General features: G+C 63.7%; 4 protein-coding genes across 10 annotated transcripts; 3 read left to right on the top strand and 1 right to left on the bottom strand.

Moving 5' to 3' along the window:
• The first annotated feature begins 229 nt into the window (after positions 1 to 229).
• Positions 230 to 5373, top strand: STAT2 (signal transducer and activator of transcription 2). Of its 5 annotated transcripts, none has more exons than XM_085212274.1 (23): positions 230 to 380; positions 660 to 831; positions 916 to 1066; positions 1168 to 1266; positions 1335 to 1427; positions 1495 to 1573; positions 1651 to 1736; positions 1799 to 1968; positions 2038 to 2196; positions 2270 to 2422; positions 2501 to 2521; positions 2645 to 2738; positions 2856 to 2912; positions 2978 to 3061; positions 3132 to 3230; positions 3478 to 3613; positions 3687 to 3736; positions 3830 to 3918; positions 3998 to 4134; positions 4207 to 4395; positions 4472 to 4529; positions 4614 to 5113; positions 5192 to 5373. In XM_085212274.1, the coding sequence occupies exons 2-23, from the start codon at positions 701 to 703 to the stop codon at positions 5326 to 5328; spliced, it is 2772 nt and encodes a 923-aa protein (XP_085068400.1). In that variant the 5' UTR covers positions 230 to 380; positions 660 to 700; the 3' UTR covers positions 5329 to 5373. The 5 variants fall into 5 exon arrangements, with proteins under 5 accessions (XP_085068400.1, XP_085068401.1, XP_085068402.1 ...); XM_085212275.1 differs by having other exon boundaries at positions 315 to 405; XM_085212276.1 differs by having other exon boundaries at positions 329 to 436.
• Positions 5374 to 5427: 54 nt separating this feature from the next.
• On the bottom strand, positions 5428 to 8006 carry IL23A (interleukin 23 subunit alpha). Of its 2 annotated transcripts, none has more exons than XM_085212381.1 (4): positions 7588 to 8006; positions 6310 to 6414; positions 5759 to 5884; positions 5428 to 5675 (listed from the first exon to the last, which is right to left on the bottom strand). In XM_085212381.1, exons 1-4 carry the CDS (start codon positions 7855 to 7857, stop codon positions 5529 to 5531), a joined length of 648 nt encoding a protein of 215 aa, XP_085068507.1. In that variant the 5' UTR covers positions 7858 to 8006; the 3' UTR covers positions 5428 to 5528. The 2 variants fall into 2 exon arrangements, with proteins under 2 accessions (XP_085068507.1, XP_085068508.1); XM_085212382.1 differs by having other exon boundaries at positions 6680 to 7683.
• Positions 8007 to 8040: 34 nt separating this feature from the next.
• PAN2 (poly(A) specific ribonuclease subunit PAN2) lies at positions 8041 to 18296 on the top strand. 2 transcript variants are annotated; one of them, XM_085212264.1, is made up of 26 exons: positions 8041 to 8194; positions 8795 to 9095; positions 9546 to 9715; positions 9908 to 10028; positions 10108 to 10185; positions 10303 to 10570; positions 10752 to 11094; positions 11356 to 11452; positions 11807 to 11926; positions 12052 to 12171; positions 12242 to 12370; positions 12528 to 12727; positions 13020 to 13162; positions 13502 to 13608; positions 14079 to 14177; positions 14670 to 14746; positions 15205 to 15346; positions 15618 to 15755; positions 16373 to 16432; positions 16558 to 16648; positions 16724 to 16881; positions 16976 to 17119; positions 17301 to 17480; positions 17597 to 17690; positions 17801 to 17998; positions 18067 to 18296. In XM_085212264.1, the coding sequence occupies exons 2-26, from the start codon at positions 8814 to 8816 to the stop codon at positions 18099 to 18101; spliced, it is 3594 nt and encodes a 1197-aa protein (XP_085068390.1). In that variant the 5' UTR covers positions 8041 to 8194; positions 8795 to 8813; the 3' UTR covers positions 18102 to 18296. The 2 variants fall into 2 exon arrangements, with proteins under 2 accessions (XP_085068390.1, XP_085068391.1); XM_085212265.1 differs by having other exon boundaries at positions 8098 to 8440.
• A 147-nt stretch (positions 18297 to 18443) lies between these two features.
• CNPY2 (canopy FGF signaling regulator 2) lies at positions 18444 to 20590 on the top strand. Its single transcript, XM_085212393.1, has 5 exons — positions 18444 to 18909; positions 19011 to 19126; positions 19231 to 19428; positions 19503 to 19599; positions 20259 to 20590. Exons 1-5 carry the CDS (start codon positions 18792 to 18794, stop codon positions 20300 to 20302), a joined length of 573 nt encoding a protein of 190 aa, XP_085068519.1. The 5' UTR covers positions 18444 to 18791; the 3' UTR covers positions 20303 to 20590.
• The last annotated feature ends 37 nt before the right edge of the window (positions 20591 to 20627 follow it).

The raw sequence follows: 20627 nt of genomic DNA on the forward strand, positions 1-20627 counted from the left end.
CGCGGGGACGGCGGCACTCTGCCCCACGGCGCTGCTCCCGGCGCTGCCCCGTGGCCCCGACCGTACGGGCTCGTCCCCGCGCTCCAGCCGCCGACCCCCACCCGGCTCCGCCACCTCCTCCCGCGACCGCCGCTGGCCCCGCCCACTTGTGTGTGACCACGCCCACATGTACAGTCCTGTGCCTCGGCCCCGCCCCCGCCGTGGCCCCGCCCCCCGCCGTCATTTCGGGGAAGCGGAGCTGCCCTCAGGAACTCCCGCGTCGCCCGCCCCGGGGGGCGTGGCCTCATCGCCGCGCTGCGCCAATCATCGCGCAAAGCCGGGAGAGGGCGTGGCCACAGTGCTTTCCTGCGCGGGGTGCGGGGACGGGACCGGGACCGGAGGTCGGGAGCGGGGTGCCGAGTCCGGGTCTGGTACTGGGATCGGGATTGGGGTCGAGGTGCGGGGCCGGGGTGTCGGGTGTCCATCCGACGGGCGCTTCTGGGTGGAGCCTTTGGGTGCCGTGCAGCGGCGGGATGGGAGGGGTCTGGTGGGGAGCTGCACCCCCAGCACCAGCACGGCCCCCCCGCACTGAGCTTGAGAGGAGGGAGCCGTGGGGGAGGTGGGGGGTGGGGGGGGGGTGGGTGCGTGGTGTGAACGAGCGCCGCTTCCATCCCCTGCAGCCGAAGGGGTCCCAGCAGCGCGCCCTGCCCCCCACCCCAGCATGGCGCAGTGGCAGGAGGTGCAGCAGTTGCCCCCCACCTACCTGGAGCGCGTACACCAGCTGTACACCAACACCGCGCTGCCCATGACCGTCCGGCAGAGCCTGGCGGACTGGATCGAGGACCAAGACTGGTACGGGGGGCACCGTGGGATGGGGAGGATACCGTGTAGCGATGGGGGGGGTCCCCGTGGGGCAGACACTGAGCGGTCCCGCAGGCAGCAGGCGGCCGAGCCCTTCTCGTCCCACGCGCGGATGCTGTTCCATTCGCTGCTGACGCTGCTGGGGGAGCAGCTGGGCAGCCTGGGGCCGGGCGATGAGGACTTCATGCTGAAGCACAACCTGCGCAAGGCGCGCATCGACCTGCAGGTGGGTGGGTGGGTGGGTGGGTGGGGGCTGGGGGGTGGGTCTATGGATGCAATGGGAGCTTGCTTGCACTGACACCCCTCCGCCCCCCGTGCACACCACAGGCTGCCTTCGAGGAGCACCCCGAGAACTTTGCCAACATGGTGGCCAATCTGCTGCAGGAGGAGCAGTACATCCTGCGGAGGGCGCAGGCGAAGGGGCAGGTAGGGTGGGTTCCCCCCCCAGCCGGCAGAGCTGAGCCTCCCGGAGCCTGACCCCCCACGTCTCATAGGCGGAGAACCCCCCAGCACCCAGCACGGCCCCACAGAGCAGCCAGGAGCGGGAGATCCAGCAGCGCCTGGCCGAGTTCCGCACCGCCCTGCAGGTAATGTCTCCCCGGAGCCCCCCACCCTATGGGGGTGCACAGTCCCTCACTCCCCCCCACTCCCCAGGAAGCTGAGCGTGCATTCCGACACATGGAAGACCTCCAGGATACCTTTGACTTCAGCTATAAGATGTACTACATGCCGGGTAAGGCTGCATCTGAGGGGGGGGAGGCGCAGCCAGCGCTCCATGCACCCCCCTAAAACCCCACCCCACCGCTGCAGGCCGGGACCACTCCCACGACCCGCAGTACGCACAGCATGTCCAAGCGCTCCAGGCCAAGCTGCAGTCCCTGGACCGGCAGCGGCGGGTGAGCAAGGGCAGAGCCAGGCCATGGGAGAAGGGGAGGCATAGCTACAGTGTGCCCCCCAGTCAGACCCGGTGTCCCTGCAGGAGGTGGTGGCACAGATTCAGCAGCTGCTGGGGCGCAGCGAGACCCTGCGGGACTTCCTGCAGCAGGAGCTGAGCGCGTGGCATGAGAGGCAGCAGCGCAGCTGCCTGGGAGCCCCCGCTGATACCTGCCTGCTGCAGCTGCAGGACTGGTAGGGGTGGGTGGGGGAGCTGGGGGAGGGTCAGGGGGGGCCGTGCCCTGCTGACCCCACCGCCTGCAGGTTCACGGCGCTGGGAGAGGGGCTCTTCCAGCTGCTGCAGCTGCTGCGGGCAGTGGGCGAGCTGCGGCAAAAGGTGACCTACGAGCAGGACCCCCTGCAGTCAGAGCTGCCACTGCTGGAGAAGCGGCTGCAGGAGCAGCTCACCTGCCTGCTGCAGAGGTGGGGGACACAGCGTGGGGGGAGCTGGGGATGGGATGGAGCTGTTCTGAGACACCCCCCTCCCCACCTGCAGTGCCTTCGTGGTGGAGCAGCAGCCCTGCATGCCCAACACCCCCAAGCGCCCGCTGGTGCTGCGCACAGCCAACAAGTTCTGCACCCGCGCCCGCCTGCTGGTCCGCCTGCATGACCGCAACCACCGCATGGAGGCCAACATCCACATCGACAGGTCGGGGGTCCGGGTCCCACCACCCCCCGTTAGGGTCCTGGGCCATGCTCACAGCTGACACCGTGTTGCCTTTTGCAGGGACCTGCCGAAGACGCGAGGGTGAGAGCTGAGTACCAGCAGTGGTGGCAGGAATGGGACCTGGTGTCCCCAGAGGGGTATCAGCATCCTCAGGGGGTGTCGGCTGCAGCAGCCCCCTACCTGCATCTTCCCTGTGCCCCACAGGTTCCGCAAATTCAACATTCTGACCTCGAGCAGCAAAACCGTCCTGGTTGGGGACAGCCCCCGGGAGGGGTTGGTCTGCGACTTCCAGTACCTCGTACGCACCCCCCCTTCCTGCACTGGGTCCTCCCCATCTGGGACCCCCGCTTGGGTCTGCTCCATCCCAACCCCCACCTGAGCCCAGCCCCACTTTGACCTTCCCCACCCCCCACAGACACTGAAAGAACAGAAGGGCGGAGGATCGGGCAAAGGCAGCAGAGGCACCAATGAGGTGGGTGTGGGTTTTGGGGAGGGGGCACAGGGTGAGCAGTGGGTGAAGGTTCCCATCCTGTGCAGGGTCCTCTGGCTGTGACTGAGGAGCTTCACCTCATCACCTTCACACTGGCGTATGCATACTGCGGGCTGGAGCTGAAGCTGGAGGTGAGGTTTTTTTTGGGGGGGAGTGTCTGGGTGTTGGGGCTGCCTGTAATGATCCCCACTCCCCCTACAGACCTCCACGCTGCCCTTCGTCATCATCTCCAACAACAACCAGCTCTCCAGCGCCTGGGCCTCCGTGCTCTGGTTCAACATGCTGAGCCCCAACCCCAAGGCAAGCAGCTCCCACGCTGTCCCCTCTACCCCCATACCCCTGCCCGACCCATTGCCCCATATCCCAGTCCTAATGTCCCGTCCCTGTTTTGTCTCTGTGTTCTTTGCTATGTCTGTTCCCATACTCTGTCCCCTGTGCTGGTCTCACCCCATGTCCTATTCCATTTTCTGTATCACATCTGTCCCGTGTGTCCCCTTCCCATCCCTGCCCAGTCCCCCCATCCATCTCACCGGTGCCATCCCTACAGGACCAGCAGTTCTTCTCCACACCACCCCCAGCCCCATGGCCCCGGCTGGCGGAGGTTCTGAGTTGGCAGTTCCAGAGCACAGCTGAGCGGGGCCTGAGCCAGGAGCACCTGCACATGTTGGCTGAGAAGCTCTTCGGTACGGCCCTGCATCCCTGAGCCCCCCAGCCACAGCCCAGCCCCCCTCCACTCACCCCACTCCCCTCCCCCAGGCTCAAAGCCATCTCCGGAGAGTGCCTTGCCCTGGACCAAGTTCTCCAAGGTGAGCAGCGCCCATCCTATGTGACACGTCCCCATCTCACACGTCCCCATCTCACACGTCCCCGTCCCACATCCCCACGTCCCCATCCTGCAGGACGGTGCTGCAGGTTTCTCCTTCTGGGCCTGGCTGGATGGGATCCTGGCGCTGCTGCACGACCACCTGAAGCAGCTCTGGAAGGATGGGTACGGCTGTGGGGCTGGGGGGGGGGTCAGGCTGTGGGGCTGCAGGAGCTGACCGTGCCCTGCCCCCCCTCCCCCCCAGGCTCATCCTGGGCTTCGTGAGCCGCAAACAGGAAAAGAAACTGCTGAAGGTGAAGCGGTCGGGGACGTTCCTGATTCGGTTCAGCGAGAGCGTGCTGGGGGGGGTCACCTGCACCTGGGTGGAGCACCCTGAGAGCGGTGAGTGCGGCCCCGGACCCCCCCTCGGTGTGACCTCACACCCACCGCTGACCTCCCACCCCCACCCCGTAGGACCCCCCGCCTTCCGTGCTGTCGTCCCCTACACCGCAGCCGAGCTGGCATCGCTGGCGCTGCCCGACATCATCCGTGATTACCAACTGCTGGCAGAGGAGAACATCCCCGAGAACCCACTGCTCTTCCTCTACCCTGACATTGCCCGGGACGAAGCCTTCGGGCCCTACTACAGCCAACGGCATGAGGGTATGGCGTGCTGCAGCACGGCACGGCGTGGGGGCAGCGCCCACTGCCCCCTTCCAACTGCCCTCCGTGCCCCCAGGGATCCTGACCAAGAAGAAGGAGTACCTGAACCAGCGCCTCATCCGCGTATCCTCCAGGTGAGCCCCCCTTTTACCCCCAGCCCCACAGGGACGGACCCCCTCACCCCCCACCCGACCCTCCACCCCCACGCTGTGCCACAGGCAGCCCCACGAGACGTGGCAGACGGAGGAGGAGTTGGTGGTGGCCACGGAGGACCTGGAGACGCTGCAGCTGAAGGGCGGTGGGCAACAGCCCGTGAGCCCAGAGACGGTGTCGGGGGGGGGCAGGACCCCCGGGACACCTCAGGCCGTGAGCCCGGGGCTGCAGCAGGTGGTGGCTGCAGTCCCGGTGCTGCCACCCCTGCAGCAATTGGGATCGGGGGATTTGGCGGTGCTGCAGACAGGGATGGGGGACCTGGGGCCGCCCGTTGTGCTGCAGCTGCTGCAGGTGGGGCCCGGGGGGCAGGGGGTGCCGCCCGCGGGGGGCAGTGCCATAGGGCCGCTGCTGGGGAGCGGTGCTGCAGAGCTGCTGTTGGACAACGTTGCCGTGGGGCTGCAGCCGTCGGGGCTGGGGGAGCTGGAGGGGCTGCCGCTGCAGGAGCCGGCGCTGGAGGTGGGAGCGGGGCAGCTGGAGGCTGTGGAGCTGCTGCCCACCCTGGACGGTGCGTGGATCGACGGGTGAGTGCTGGGGGCGGCGGGGCTGGGGGAACATTCAGCGCTGACCCCCCCCCATCCCATAGACAGCGCCGTGCTCCTGGACTCCAGTGACCCTTTCCTGCCGCAGCCCGAGGACGCGGCTCTGCCTGCCGCCGCTTCGCTCTTCACTGCAGACGGCGATTTCCCACCGCTCCACATCGACGCCAGCGACTTCCAGTGACCCCTCCCGGCCCCCTCGTGTAAATAAACCCCTTCCTCCCCATCAGCCGTGGTGCTGTTAGGGCAGCCCTGGTGCGGCGTTGTAGCAGAGAGCAGCTCCTCGTTGCCCAGCCCTTTATTAGAAACCCATAAATACCCCATATAAATAGGGAGTGCGGCACATAAATAAGAAATAAATAACGGTGGGGAGGGGCGGGGGGGTCAGCGGGCGCTGGCGCTGTGGGTGAAGACGCGGCTCATGACGGCGGTGAAGGAGCGGAGCCGCTCCAGCGTGTCGTGCTGCAGCAGCGGCTGCGCCCAGGGATCTGCATGGGGGGGTGGGGGGGTCCGGCAGGAACGGGTGGGGACCTGCAGGGAGAGAGGAGTCAGAGGGCTCTGGGTTGGGGTTGATGTTAAGATCGGGGTTGGGGTTGGGGTTGGGGTCAGCTCACCTGCACGAGGCCCAGCAGCTCCTCCAGCACCGCCTTCAGCTCTGGCTGCGGGCGTGAGGCGAAGATGTCGGAGCCCAACATGGTCTGGTAGTGCTGCAACCCCTGCAGGATCCGCTGCAGGCAGGGCTGGGGGTTGGAGGGGAGGGGGCATGAAGATGCTGGACCTCTGAGCACGTCCCCAAAGCAACCCCTGGGGATCTTGTGGATCCCAACAGCCCTGAGACCCCCCCAGCATGTCCTGGCACCCTGACCCCCTGGTTACCCTGACATCCCCAAGCGCATCACTTGGGTGTTTCCGAGATGCCCCCAGGAACATCTCCAGCATCACTTCCCCCTCCCCCCCCCCCCAGTACACCCATAATGCTTCTGGGACCCCCGGCACCCCTGAGACCCCCAGGACCCCCACCCCAGGACCCCCACCCAGAACCCTTTAGACATCGCAATGCATCCCCAGAGCATCCACACACCCCACAAGACCCCCCTGGGCTTTGGCTGTAGGGATACCCCCGGGCCCCCTCAATTTCCCCCCCTCCCTCCAGCCCCCCCAGTACCGTGCTGTTTGTGTCCAGCGTGGAGGGGTCACAGGCATCACTGCAGCGGATGCGGGGGGCACAGTCCCCCTCGGAGTCCTCCTCTCCACTCAGACGGACCCCATCCTGACAGCAGGAGGTAACAGGACCCCATAGCACCTTGGCTCTCCCCAGGCAGCCAAAGCATCACAGTACCCCCAGGTCCTCTGTGCCCCATAGCCCCAGTTCCAGATGCATCCCCAGTTCCAGGAGCATCCCCAGTTCCAGGAGCATCCCCAGTTCTCTCGGTTCCCTGAGCATTTCCAGTTCCCTGAGTATCTCCAGTTCCCGAGCAGCCCTGGTTCCCTGAGTGCCCCCGGTGCTCCCCGCTCCTCCAAACCCCGGCTCTCACCAGCACCCGGTGCGACTCCTTCATTGTCCCCAAAAGCCGCGACAGCCGCTGGGAGAGGTCCCTGCAGGCGGCCCAGTCGGTGCTCGGGGCCGGGAACGGGACCGCGGGCGGCAGCAGCATCGCCGGCAGGCAGAGTGCGAGCAGGAGGCGGCGGAGCGGGGCCATGGCGGGGCGGGTCGGATCGGGTCAGTGCCGCCACCGGTGGATCCGTCGGCTTTTATGGGGCGGCGGCAGGTGGGGAATCCCCGGGGCAGGTGGCACCCGCCCCCCGTTACTGCGAAATCGCCGCCTCCCCCGAAAGCAGAACCGATACCGGGCCGGGGTCCCCGGGCTGCGCCCCGCCGCGCCCGCTCCGGCCCCGCGCCCCGACGGGACGGGCAGGAAAACCCGGGGCAGTTCCTGGTGGCTCCACGCCCGGCGGCCGCGCGGACGGTGCCGAACACACCTGAGCCCGCACCGCACCGCACCGCATTGCACCGCATCGCTCCGCTCGGATCCGCTCCCGGGACGCGGAGGGACGGGACGGGCGCGGTTCCGCACACTGCGGGGCGGGGCGGGGCGGGGCGGGCCCGCAGGTGTCCCGCAGTGCTTCCCCGATGCCCCTGCGTCCCCGCTCCGCATTCCCGGTGCCCACCGGGGAAACTGCTGCGGCGGTCCCGGTGCTGCCCCGCTCCCCGCTGCCTCGGGACACCCGGCTGCTCCCCCCACCCCTCGTTTCCCCCGCGTTGCCCGCGGCTCCGCAATCGCGGCGGCCCCGACAGGGCGGCTCCTGCGCTTCCCGGTCCCCGCCCGGAGGGGCTGCCCCCGGCCTTCCCCGGGCACGGCCCCCCCCGACGGGCTGCGTCCTCGCCGCGTACCGACCCCAGGGCTCAGCGGCTGCCTGACCCTCCGTCCAACGGGACCCGCACCGGCGGCACCGCGTCCTGAGCGCCGGTTCGGGGATGGGGTCTGTGCCTCCGCTCTCCACCGCCCTCCGGTTCCCCTCTGCTGAGCTGCACGGGAGCGTCCCCGTCCCGGCGGGGCTCCGGGGGGCGAGGAAAGCGCTGCGGCACCGCTGAGCGTGAGGAGGGCTCCGTAGTCACGGACCGGGGACACCGGGAGAGGACAGTGTTGGACACAACGAGACAGTGTGACAACGGGGGGACACTGCAGGGGCCGTCGGGGAGGTCGTGGCACATGCAACATCCGGGGCTTCATGGGGGGGTCCCGGAGCCCCCCGCCCGGCCGCGGTGGCGGATGGGAGCACAGCGCTGCCCGGACCGCCGCTCCCGCGAAACGCCACCCGCAGCTTTCTGTCCCCTCCGCCGCACCGTCCGGCACGGCCGCTTTGTCCCGCCTCTCTCAGGCGCTGATTGGCCAACGCACGAGACTCCGCGCTGCCATTGGCTCGCCGGCCCCGAGATCGGGCCGACTTCCTGTCCGGAGGTCGGGGGGCGCGGTTGCCATAGCGACGTGAGGAGGGGTGCGGCGGGACGGGCCGGGTCGCTCCCGGCGGGCTCCGCCCGGGGCCGCTCGGTAACGGCAGCGTACGGCGCTTCGCGTGACGGCCGCCGCCGCTCCGGCCGTGCGCGGCAGCGTGGGATTCTTGGCCGGAGCGCGGGGGGTTGTGGGTAACGCTCCCGGTTGGGAGCTCCGCGGAAAGCGCCGGGCCCGCCGTGCTGGGCCGGGCCTAACGGGGAGCGCCTCGCAGCCAACGGCCGCGGGTCTGCGGGAGCCGATACCGCCCGTCCGCCCCGCGCCGGCCGCAGAGATAAGGGGCAGGTGCGGGTTGGCGCGGGGCTCTCCCTGGGGGCGGAGGTGCGGGGAGGCCGCGCCCGCGGCTGTGGGAGCCCCGGAGAGGGGCGGCGGTCCGGCTTCCTACGGGCGCCGTGCGGCGGGGCGGCGGGCTCCGTCCTCGCGGCCGTGACGCGGAGCTGAGCGCGTCCCTGGGAGGGACTTTACGGTGCTGCCGCAGTGCCGCCCGTGAGCGCGGCCCGCAGAGGTGCGCCTTCAGCTCGGCGGAGATTCCAGCGCCTTTCCGTCGGCTCTACAGTCAGCGGCCCCGCGCGGTGTTTCTAAGAATCGCGGCCCTTGGTGTTTCTGACTGACCAACTTAGTTCCTTTTCTGTTCCAAAGGGAGACGTTGGTTTTCACCATGAATTTTGAAGGTCTCGACCCCTCCCTTGCTGAGTATGCTCCCACGCTGCACCCGGCGCTGGATCCCGTCCTGGACCCCCACCTCAACCCCAGCCTGCTGCAGAACGTGGAGCTGGATCCCGAAGGGGTGCCCTTAGAGGGCATTGCTGTGCCAGAGTCTGTGCACATCGTGGAGGGCATGTATAGTGAGCTGCACACCGCCGTCTCCGAAGTGGGCGTGCCCGTCTCCGTCTCCCACTTTGACCTCCATGAAGAAATGCTGTGGGTTGGGAATCATGGGGTAGGTGCCTCGAGGCGGCTGCAGCCCCAGACGTGTGTGCTCCAACCTGCTGGAGACAAACTGGTTGTGAATGGAGCACTGGCATGGAGAGGGGTCTGAGCTGGAAATTCCGGCTTGTAACTGGGAATTGAGCCATGTAGATGCAGAGAGCTGGAAGTGGATGACGTGTCCCGGAGCATGGGAAATGCTCAGCCTTGTTTGTCTGCCAAAGAGCTGCCAGGTGCTACGGCCCTGACCTCTTGGGCTGGTGGAGCTTTTGGTTCTTCACTCACATCTGCCAAAAAAAGGAAAGTCTGACCAACCTCTCGTGGTTCCGTTTAGACAGAGAGGCAGGAATCCCTTCTCTAAGTGGCAGCAAGGCAGCTTGCCTCGACCCAATTGGTACAGAGTAGAGCAGTGCTTGCATGTGTTGTACCCAGGGTCTTGATGATCCTGTCCTGCTGCTTTTAGGGCCACGCCACCTCATTCTTTGGCCCAACGCTGGAGCGTTACTCCTCCTTCCAAGTGAACAGCAGCGATGACATCCGGCAGATCCAGAGCCTGGAGAGTGGGGTCCTTTTCCTGACCAAAACCAACCTGAAGTGCATGTCACGAGGAGGCCTCATCATATTTGATTACCTGTGAGTGTTTTGCTCTGGCAGCTGGGAACGAGGGAACGGCCACAGTGCGTTTGTGGGAGGAGAAGTTCTCCGCTCCCTTCCTGCAGTGTAAAAGCTCAGTCTGGGAGAAGAACAAGGGCAGGATCGCAGACGCCTTCCTGCTCTGTCCCAGAGCTCAGTGGGAGTGCAAAGGCTGTCCTTTCTCCTCTGCAGCATGGATGAGGCCGAGGACATGCACAGCCTCCTGCTGACAGACAGCAGCACTCTGCTGGTCGGCGGGCTGCAGAACCACGTGATTGAGATCGACCTCAACACCGTGCAGGAGACGCAGAAGGTACCGCCGGTACCCAGCCCGTGGCTCTGCATCCCGTGGGTGCTTTGGTGCTCACCCTGCTGCTCTGTGTCCTTCCCAGTACACCGTGGAGGTACCTGGCATCACCATCATGAGGCAGTCAAACCGCTTCTTTTTCTGCGGACACACCTCAGGGAAGGTAATGCCATCGCGCCCATCAGCCCTGCTGATGCCCGAGTTCCCCCCAGGGTACCCTGGGGTCGACTTTTCCCAGAGCTCAGAGGGCTCCCGTGTGACCCCTGTCTTATCCTCCCAGGTCTCCTTGAGGGATCTGCGCACGTTTGTGGTGGAACACGAGTTCGATGCCTACTCAGGCAGCTTGTCTGACTTCGACGTCCACGGGAACCTGCTGGTGACCTGCGGCTTCTCCAGCCGGATGAACGGCCTGGCCTGCGACCGCTTCCTGAAGGTGTACGACCTGCGCATGATGAGAGCCACCACCCCTCTGCAGGTCCACATCGACCCCTTCTTCCTCCGCTTCATCCCCACCTACACCTCCCGCCTGGCCATCATCTCCCAGACAGGTGGGGAAGCTGCCTTGCCCGGGGGTCGGCGTTGAGTCGCTGTGGGACAGAGCTGGTGGAGCGCTTGGCCTGTGCCCAGCTGGCTCAACTGCCCCATCAACGAGGGCTGTGCTAGGAGTGCAGCGTGCTGCTCTGCTCTCCGCCCCCTGATGCCACCTCACCCTGTGCTCCCCTCCTGCAGGTCAGTGCCAGTTCTGCGAGCCCACCGGCCTCGCCAACCCGGCCGACATCTTCCACGTGAACACCGTGGGGCCTCTCATCATGACCTTCGACGTCTCGGCCAGCAAGCAGGCCCTGGCATTTGGTGACTCTGAGGGCTGCGTGCATCTCTGGGCCGATTCCCCAGAGGTCACCTTCAACACCTACTCCCGGGAGACCGACTTTGCTCTGCCCTGCATTGTCGACACGCTGCCACACTTGGACTGGAATCAGGACCTCGTGCCGCTGTCGCTCATCCCCGTGCCGCTCACCAGTGAGACTCTGCTGTCAGATTGGCCTGCTGCCAACTCTGCCCCGGCGCCCCGGTAATCTGCAAGTCTCTCCCAGTGAAAGCTGGTGTGGAAAAAATCCTCCCCTGCTCAGGGTTGGGGGCAGCCGGGCATTGGGCTGGTCCGGTGTTTTATTGTGGCTGAAAATGAATACTGAGTTTCTGGGGGGGGAATGATTGAATGAGAGGAGCCCTTGTGACCCACTGGTGGGTATTTGAGCGTGTCCAGCAAGGCACTCCATTAAGCGGTGCGGTGCTGCCAGACAGAACAGCCTCTGAGACACAGTGTGTTTTGTAGGCGAGCTCCTCCAGTAGATCCCGAGATTCTGCGCACCATGAAGAAAGTGGGGTTCATTGGCTACGCTCCAAACCCAAGGACCAAACTCCGCAACCAGGTATGAGCTCTCAGGAGGACCCTGTGCCTGGTGCTGCTGATAACTCGCTCTGTGGCAGGGAAGGTTTGAGCTGTTTGGTCTGCAGGTTTGTGGACATGGCATGTCCCTGCCCTTGGGAAAACACTGCTGCGTTTCGCCCTTGCCCGCAGCACCGCTGTAGTTTCCCCACAGTGATAAGTCCCTCATAAGAAGGAAGGTGTGGAGGACTCGTGCAGGTTAAGGGAGGGCCCCGCTCCTTTCTGGTTTATTCATTTGCTCATTTGGGGAGGCAGGAAAGCCCAGGAGCTGCTTGTTTCAGTTCATGGTGCTTCACCTCAGGATTCAGCTGCTCTTCCCTTCTCTTCTCCCTCCCAGATCCCCTATCGGTTAAAAGAGGCAGACAATGAGTTTGACAGCTTCAGCCAAGTTCCCGAGTCCCCGATTGGACGGGAGGAGGAGCCTCACCTCTACATGGTGGCCAAGAAGTACAGGAAGGTAACCTTTGAAGGACCCACGTGGGCTCAAGCACCAGCTTACATCTCCATGGGGAGACCTGGACGTTTTGTGGATGCCCTGTGCCGTGGGAGAGCGTTTGTTTGACACGTTGCATCTCTCCTCAGGTCACAATCAAATACTCCAAACTGGGGCTGGAAGATTTTGATTTCAAGCATTATAACAAGACTCTGTTTGCAGGCCTGGAGCCCCATATCCCCAATGCCTACTGCAACTGCATGATCCAGGTGGGTGATGCCCGGCCCTGCCCAGGCCATCACAGCCACGGGACCACCCTGATGTCTCTGCCTCGGCTAGGTGCTGTATTTTTTGGAGCCTGTCCGCTGCCTGGTCCAGAACCACCTGTGCCAGAAGGAGTTCTGCCTGGGCTGTGAACTGGGTTTGCTCTTCCACATGCTGGATCTGTCCCGAGGAGACCCCTGCCAGGTCAGTGGCCAGCCCAGACAATGTGAGGCAAGAGTAATGTGGGTAAGAGATCACAGAGGAGAGCAGGGTGCTGTTGTGTCCTGAAGAGATGGCATCAGACTGATGGAAACTCCTGTCATTTGATGGCTGTGACATACCACTCTTGCTCCATCCCCAGGGAAGCAACTTCTTGCGGGCTTTCCGTACAATCCCAGAGGCTTCAGCACTGGGGCTGATCCTGGCTGACTCAGACGAAGCCACAGGGAAAGTGAACCTGGGGCGGCTGATTCAGAGCTGGAACCGTTTCATCCTTACCCAGCTGCACCAGGAGACCCAGGAGCAGGAGGGACCACAAGCGTATCGGGGGGCTGGCAGCAGGTAACGCCCTGATCTGAGGGAAAGGCAGAGAGTAAATGAGTCGGGGAGGGGGTCTGGCTCCCAGAGGACCCATCTGTCCCTCAGGAAGGGGGGTCTGCATGGGGACGTGCATATCTGCAACTGTCCCTGTAGTGGGATTTGAACCTCTGTCGATTCTGGCCTAGTCCTGTGTGCAGAGATACGTGGGTGCCCAGTGCTTGGTCTGCTGTACCACCCATCCCGGCTCAGCGGGGATTTTTGGGGTCCTGCTAACCCAGGTACTCCTTTGTTGGTTTTTTTTTTCTCTTTCCAGCACCTTTGGGTCCTCGGGGGATTCGGTTATCGGGCAGCTGTTCAGCTGTGAGGTGGAGAACTGCAGCATGTGCCGCTGTGGAAAGGAAACCGTCCGTGTGTCCTCCACGCTGCTCTTCACCCTCTCCTACCCTGAGAGCGCTGGTAACAGACGGGGGTGGGCAGGGCTTGCAGGTTTCACCCCGCTGCCTTTCCCTTGGGGCAGGACAGCTAAGTGGGAGGGTTTTGTTATCTGTACGGATGAGCTGTGGTTTTTTTTTTTTGGTTTTTATTTTTTTTTGAGGTAACAGACAGTTGAGGAACTCCTGCAGCCATTTGTCCTGGGCTGCAGGCCCAGCAGTTGAGCTTTGGGATGCAGGAAGGCAGATTTGGGGGTTGACCTTCTCCCTGGTGGTTATGAGGAAAACCCCAGAGGTCTGGCTGAGCTAAATCAGTAAAGATGTGTATGTTGGAAGGTGACGTTGTTGTCCTTTCTCCCTTCAGAAAAACCAGTCAAAGACTATGAGTTTGCCCAAATTTTAAAGAGGAGCATCTGCTTGGAGCAGAACACGCAGGCTTGGTGTGAGAATTGTGAGAAGTACCAGCCCACGGTGAGCCAGAGGGGGAGCTGCAGGCTGGGGGGGGTGGGAGAGGGGCGTGAGTGCTTCAGGCTGAGCAGGGGCAGTTTCTCCATCAGTCGGCAGGGAGCCTTCTGAGCAGATGCAGGGGGTTTGGTTTCTCACCTGGTCTGGGAGCTGGTGTGGTGCAGGGAATTCCATGGCCTGATGGGGCTCATAGTGCTGGAATGTGAGTCAGGCGGATCCCATCTGAAGCCCCTGGGGTAGGGGGAAGCCCCCAGGAGCCAAGCACACCTGTTCTGATGCAGGCTCTGGGGCTGTGGGAGTCTGCTTCCTGCCTCAGTTTCCCTTACATACGCCCTGTGCCTATCAGGCAGTGTGGGGGCAGCCCTACAGGCAAAGACTTTGGAAGAGGAAAAAGGATGGCTTGTGCTGCATCCAGCCCTGAGCCTTTCCTGGGGCTCTTGGTGTTGCCTTCCTTCCATCTCCCACTCTTTCCACAGGTCCAGACTAGGAATATCCGCTGCCTGCCAGATGTCCTGGTCATTAACTGTGAGGTGAACAGCTCCAAGGAAGCAGATTTCTGGAAGACACAGGCTGAGGTGGGGGAGACACTTTGGGGCAGAAGCAGGCTTGTCCTCCCTGGCACACGGGGTTTGCTGCGTGTCCCATTCTTCGGAAGTGTTTTCGCTGTGATCTTGCTGTTTCTAACAGTCTCTTGCTCTCCGCCCAAGCATCACCATACTTTGTCTGCAGAGGACTTGTTGGTGTTTGGTCATGCACGCAGCATGGGCTGTGCATTTGGAGTTGGAAAAGACAAGATCTCCTGCCGTGACAAAGCTGACAGGACTTCAGTAGAGTCACGCTTTCATTCCCCTAACCCCCTAGGACCTAGGAGCAACGAGGCAGTGCCTGCTTCCCCAAGTACAAGCACAGCAGAGCTGGTGGACGGCTGGGTTTCCCTTGCTGTCTTTTTCCCTGTCACTGACTTTACAGTCTCTGTCTTTTCCTTGCTGCTGGCCTGGTTGTCACCCACGTGTTCCTGAGCCCTGCCTGTCGCTCCGTGCTGACACTTCCCTGTGTTTCGTTGTCAGTATGCCTTTCAGAGAGCCCTGATGAAGAGAGGAGGCTTTGAGATCACCAAAGGCAAAGAAATCTCTCTTGGAGATTGGTAGGTGACTGTTCCTGGGGTGGCAGCTCTTGCTGAGCAGCGATGCCTTCTGGATTGCTCCAGAATTCAGGGCCATTTCTCATTTAGTAATCATTCCATAATCTACCTGCCTGTGCTTCTTGTGACCCTAAACTGGAACAGCCTCTCTGCTGCTCTGTGTAGGTGCTCAGATACCCTCGTAATCCGCAAGGGTTGTTCACCCTTGTGATCCACTTTCGAGCCCTCACTCTCCATTGTCCATCCCTTTTCAGACTGACAAAAGACCTTGGGCCACGTATCAGCCCTTTCTGGTTGACGTCAGCTTCCCCAGGGCTCTGATCTAGGCAGATGCAAAGGAAGGTTTATAAAGGAGCTGGCTGATGGGTGGGCTGGGTGGTACGGATCCTGCCACGGAGAATCTGACCGAGGCTGCGTCTCATGACTGCTTCCAGCTCTGCCTTCTGTGATTCTCCTTGCAGGAAGGAACTGGGAAACCCCGAGGTGGGGCGTTCGTATCCTTCTGTGGAGGAACTGAAGAACATTTGGATCCCCCACGCCATCAAGATGAGGCTGACCAAGAATAAGGAGCTAGATGTGTGCAACTGGAGCGAAAGCGATGAGGTAAAGGCTGATGACAGCCGCGTGGGACTGTGTGGTTGTGTGCACGTGGGACTGCAGGAACAGAACTGCTTTAGAACCGCTTTCTGTTGAGTGTGGGTGAGAGACAAAGGGACCATCTTGGAGATGCCTTGAGTAAGCTCCGTGCCTCAGACGTGGCCAGCCTGGGAAACTCTGCGTGTCTGAGCTCTGGGGTTTGGGATGCAGATCTGGGAACTGCCTAGAAGGCAAGTCAGACTCAGACATTTTCCTCTGGGGCTGCTTCCTCCCCCAGCTGAGTTCGTCTGATGACCCCGAGTCGGTCTATGTCTACGATCTCATGGCCACAGTTGTCCACATCCTGGATTCCCGCACAGGGGGCAGCCTGGTGGGTCACATCAAAGTGGGAGAGACCTACCACCAAAGGAAGGAGGTGAGGTGCCCCTCGGGACTGGTGCGCTCCTGCCTTGCCCAGGACTTCTTGCTCAGAGATCATTCAGGAATTGGGCTGTCTAATGGAACCACTCCTAGCACTCTTGCTCTCTTACTAAAGTACTGAGTGTGATTTATTGGATGTGCCAAGCGGCCTTCAGCAGGTGAGTGCTTCTCAGGCACCTATGGGGAGGAAAGGGCTGGAGAAGCACTCTTCCCACTCTTATCGGGCTGGTTCCTCCTGGGTCACAGGCACGTTGCCAGCCTGCGCTTGTGGTTCCAGGTAGGGGCTGTGACTTCATCTCCCTTCCAGAGGAAACGGGGCTGGTCTGGGCAGTCCTCTTGTTTGGTGGAGATGCTCAAACCAGGAGTTCCCAGAGTGTGTCAAGACTGCATCCCTGCCTGTTGTTTGTTGCATCTCGGTGGAGTGCCCGTCCAGCCCCAGAGCTTGGCGTACACTTGTCACCACCCAGGCCAGCAGGGATTTCCCCACAGTGTCCCAGGAAGGAAGGGAATTCCCACATGGCACTGTCACACCCCTCTCCCCAGTAGCTGGGTAGAGGAGTCATTGCATTTGCCTAGGGGGGGCTCTAATGCAGTGTCTGTGCCTCTCCACAGGGAGTCACACACCAGCAGTGGTATCTCTTCAACGACTTCCTCATTGAGCCTGTGGATAAGGTAAGCGCCCGTGGCCGCTGGTGAGGGAGCCCAGCAGCTCCTCTCGTGGTGCTGAGCCGTGGGGTTTGGAGATCCCTGCTGTAAGTGGGAGCTCTCTGCCAGTCCCTGTCCCTCCTTCCCTGCAGTGCGAGGCGGTGCAGTTTGACATGAGCTGGAAGGTGCCAGCTATCCTGTACTACGCCCGGAGGAACCTCAACTCCAAGTACAACCTCGTCAGTGAGTGTCTGAACTGGCTGCGTGGGGGCAAGCTGTCTGCTCCCAGCTGATCCCCCCTCTTCCCTTCTCCTGCAGTCAAGAACCCAATTGAAGCCAACGTACTACTGGCAGAGGCCTCTCTGGCTCGCAAGCAGCGCAAGTGCCATGCCACCTTCATCCCCCTCATGCTGAGTGAGATGCCACAGGCGGGCGACCTGGTGGGGCTGGATGCCGAGTTTGTCACGCTGAATGAGGTCAGGCAGTGGGGGACAGGGTGCTGTGACTGTGCCAGGTCACACGGGGCTGCAGGAGCTCTCTGTCCCTGAGCAATCCTCTTGTCTGTTGCAGGAGGAAGCTGAGCTGCGCAGTGATGGGACCAAATCTACCATCAAGCCCAGCCAGATGTCGGTGGCCAGGATCACGTGTGTGCGGGGTCAGGGTCCTAATGAGGGTGTCCCCTTCATTGATGACTACATCTCCACCCAAGAGCAGGTATGGTGCCCCCGGTGCTTTGTGCAGGGGTGGCACAGCCTCTCCTGCTGCTGCTCCCTGGAGATACTCCCTGGGATAATGGCAGCACCCTCCCTGGGACACCGGGAGGAACAGAGGGGGTACAGATCCTGCGGGTGCCCCTACCTGTCCCAGCCTGGCGCCGTGTGCTCTGTCACCACAGGTGGTGGATTATCTGACGCAGTACTCGGGGATCAAGCCTGGAGACTTGGATGCCAAGATCTCCTCTAAGCACCTCACCACTCTCAAATCCACCTATCTGAAGCTGCGCTTCCTCATCGACGTGGGTGTCAAGTTTGTGGGCCATGGGCTGCAGAAGGATTTCCGTGTCATCAACCTCATGGTGAGAGCACTGAGCCCCATCCCCGGAGCCCCACAGTGTCCTGGGTGGTGTGGGGGGCCCATAGCAACCCCTGCACGTGGAACTGTGCACCACCAGCAGCAGCCTCTGCCTTCCAGGTGCCCAAGGACCAGGTGATCGACACCGTGTACCTGTTCCACATCCCGAGGAAGAGAATGATTTCCCTGCGCTTCCTCGCCTGGTACTTCCTGGGTTAGTGGCTGCATCCTGCGATCTGGGGGGCTGCTGAGAACGGCTCCCCAGGCTTCTCTCGCACTGGGACCGCGTGGGGAGCCCCGCACTGACCCGGGCTTCCCCCGCAGACCTGAAGATCCAAGGTGAGACCCACGACAGCATCGAGGACGCACGCACGGCTCTGCAGCTGTACCGCAAATACCTGGAGCTGAGCCAGGGGGGCAGCGAGCCTGACGACTTCCGCAAGGTGCTGAAGGCCCTCTATGAGAAGGGCCGCAAGCTGGACTGGAAGGTGCCCGAGCCCGACAGCCAGAGCAGCCCCAAGCGTAAGCACCGGGACCCTGACCCCCCGCCCCCCCACCCCGCACCCCCTGGCTCCACTTTCTCTCTGCAGATGGGGCCGTGTTTCCCCCCGTGCTGGCGCTATGACGGGGACGAAGAACGGTTGGGACTGGAGCCAGCAGTGGGGCCGGGGCTGCCCGGGGTCAGCACTGCCTCCGCGCGCGCGGACCCGCACTCCCCGCCGGTACCGGGAGGGGCCGCCCGCGCCCGGCAGTACCGCGGCACAGCCCGTGTTCTCCGCCCGCCGGTTCGGGCGCAGCCATAAAGCCGCCTCGGAGCTCCGCTCGCGCCGCCGCTTCTTTTGCTGCGGGACCGGGACCGGGACGGGACCGGAGCGTGAGGGGGCGGGGCGACGAAGAGGGGGCGGGGACATGTAAATAAGGCGGGCGTGGTTATGTTCAGAAAAGGGGGCGGGGTAGCAGCAGGCCCCGCCCCCCGGGGCCGACCGCCACGCGGGCCGGGTCCTGGCGGCTCGGGGCCTTTCCCCGCCGGGGGTGGCCGAGGCGCTGCCTGCGCGTGGGGCGGCCCGGCCGAGTTCCGAGGAGCGGCCTCGACCCCACGGCAGCCGCCGCCGCCCCGGCAGCCTCCGTCGCCGCGCTCTCTGAGGGGCCGTTTTCCGCCGTAGAGCGGCCGGGAGGAGAGCGGCGGGACAGGCACCGCGGCGGGCGGCCCCGGGGACGGCGGGACCAGGGGGCGGCGGTGGCGGACGGGGGCTCGACCGGGGCCCGGCGGGTGAGGGGCGGGCGGGGAGCGGGCTGCACGCGGCCGGGGCGGAGGATGAGGACGACGAGGAGGGGCCGCGTCTCCATCCCGGCCGCGCTGTGCGTGGCCGCGGCTGTGGCCGCTCTTCTGCCCGCGGTGAGCGGCCGGCGGAGTCAGGACCTGCACTGCGGAGGTGGGACGGGACGGGACGGGGTACCGGCGGGGATCCGCTCCGAGCGCGGTGCGGCGGCTGGGATGTCGGGCTCCGGGGCCGCTGACGTTCCCGTCCCGCAGCGTGCCGGGCGCTGGTGGACGAGCTGGAGTGGGAGATCGCCCAGGTCGATCCCCGGAAAACCATCCAGATGGGTTCGTTCCGCATCAACCCCGACGGCAGCCAGTCGGTGGTGGAGGTGAGCCCCGAGCCGGGGTGCCGCGGCGTCGGGGTTACGAGCAGGGCCGCATCCCGGCCCCCGCAGCGCCGCCCTCCCCGCCCTGACCCCCCCCGGCCCCGCAGGTGCCGTACGCCCGCTCTGAGGCTCACCTGACGGAGCTGCTGGAGCGGATCTGTGAGAAGATGAAGGAGTACGGTGAGAAGGTGGATCCGTCCACGCACCGCAAGAGCTACGTGCGCGTCATCTCCCACGACGGGACCAAGCTGGACCTCTCCGGGGTCAAAATCGATGGCGACGTGGCCTCCAGCCTCAAGTTTGCGGTGCGTGCGGGGGTGGCTGCGGGACTGGGGGCTCCGTGGGTTCTGCTGCTGACCCACACGTGGTTCTGTTGCAGTGTGAGAGCATTGCTGAGGAGTACGAGGATGAGCTCATTGAGTTCCTGTCCCACGAGGCTGACAACGTCAAGGACCGGCTCTGCAGCAAGCGGACAGGTGAGCGGGGAGGGGGGTGGGGGTGGGAGGGGGGCTGTCTGGCAGCAGCCACAAGGACAGGGGGCACTTCAAGGGGCGCAGAGCCACACCTGTGAGCTCTCCTGGGGATGCTCCCTCCAGTTGTGTCCCTGGGGCTGCCTGCTCTCTTCTCCTGTTGTCTTTGGCTCTCTGGGGAGCGTTTCTTAAAGATGTTTCTCCTGTAGGTGTGGAGCAGCCCCAGCACGAGGCTGGGAGCCGCAGGATGGGAGCACAGCGAGCAGCCATAGCCGTGCTGTCCTGCACTGTCCCATCCTGCGCTGTGCTCCCGCTCTCTGTGCTCCCAGCCCTGCAGCTTTTTTTGGGTGCTGTGCTTGGGGTGATCCAGGGCAGCCGTCTGCTGTCCCCATTGGCCGCCCCGGCCCCGTGCTCCCCCCGCAGCCAATGGCCTCATGCCCACTCCTGGCCTCGCAGTGCTATTTCTGGTTCACAAACACCAGGGTCAGGGCACACCACGACCTTTGTGCTTCCTTTATTAATGAGCGTGCTCTAGGCTTGTTACCTGCGCCCTGACACCGGGGTGGGTCTGCTGCTGCTCCCTTATTCCTGGGGGATCGGCTGTGGGGCAGATGGGAGCCCTGGGGGGGCTGCGTGTGGCTCTGAGCAATGCTTTGTCCCCACAGATCTGTGCGACCATGCGCTGCACCTCCCACATGATGAGCTGTGACGCCGCCGGCCCCGGGCTGCGCCGACCCCCCAACAACAACACGCTGCCTCACAGCCTCGGCCCCATCCCCACTCTGGGGGGGGATTCTCTCGTCCTATTTATTCGCTGTCCATCCGCTGCCGTGTGGGCAGGGACACGTCCTTTGGTTGGGGGCGTTCTGGTGGCTGATGTGTGGCTCCAGGTTCTCTCAGCTGCTGCCTGGGGCTGCTATAGGGACAGCGGTGCTGCTGTGGGTCTGTTGGGCACCCGGGGCCCAATCCAGGAGGCAATAAATGGGGCCCGATGTGGGCTGGTGTCGCTGCTGTGCACCTCAATGGGGGTGGGT

This window comes from Meleagris gallopavo, chromosome 31, assembly GCF_905368555.1.
Source record: "Meleagris gallopavo chromosome 31, MGAL_WU_HG_1.1, whole genome shotgun sequence".
NCBI lineage: Eukaryota > Metazoa > Chordata > Aves > Galliformes > Phasianidae > Meleagris > Meleagris gallopavo.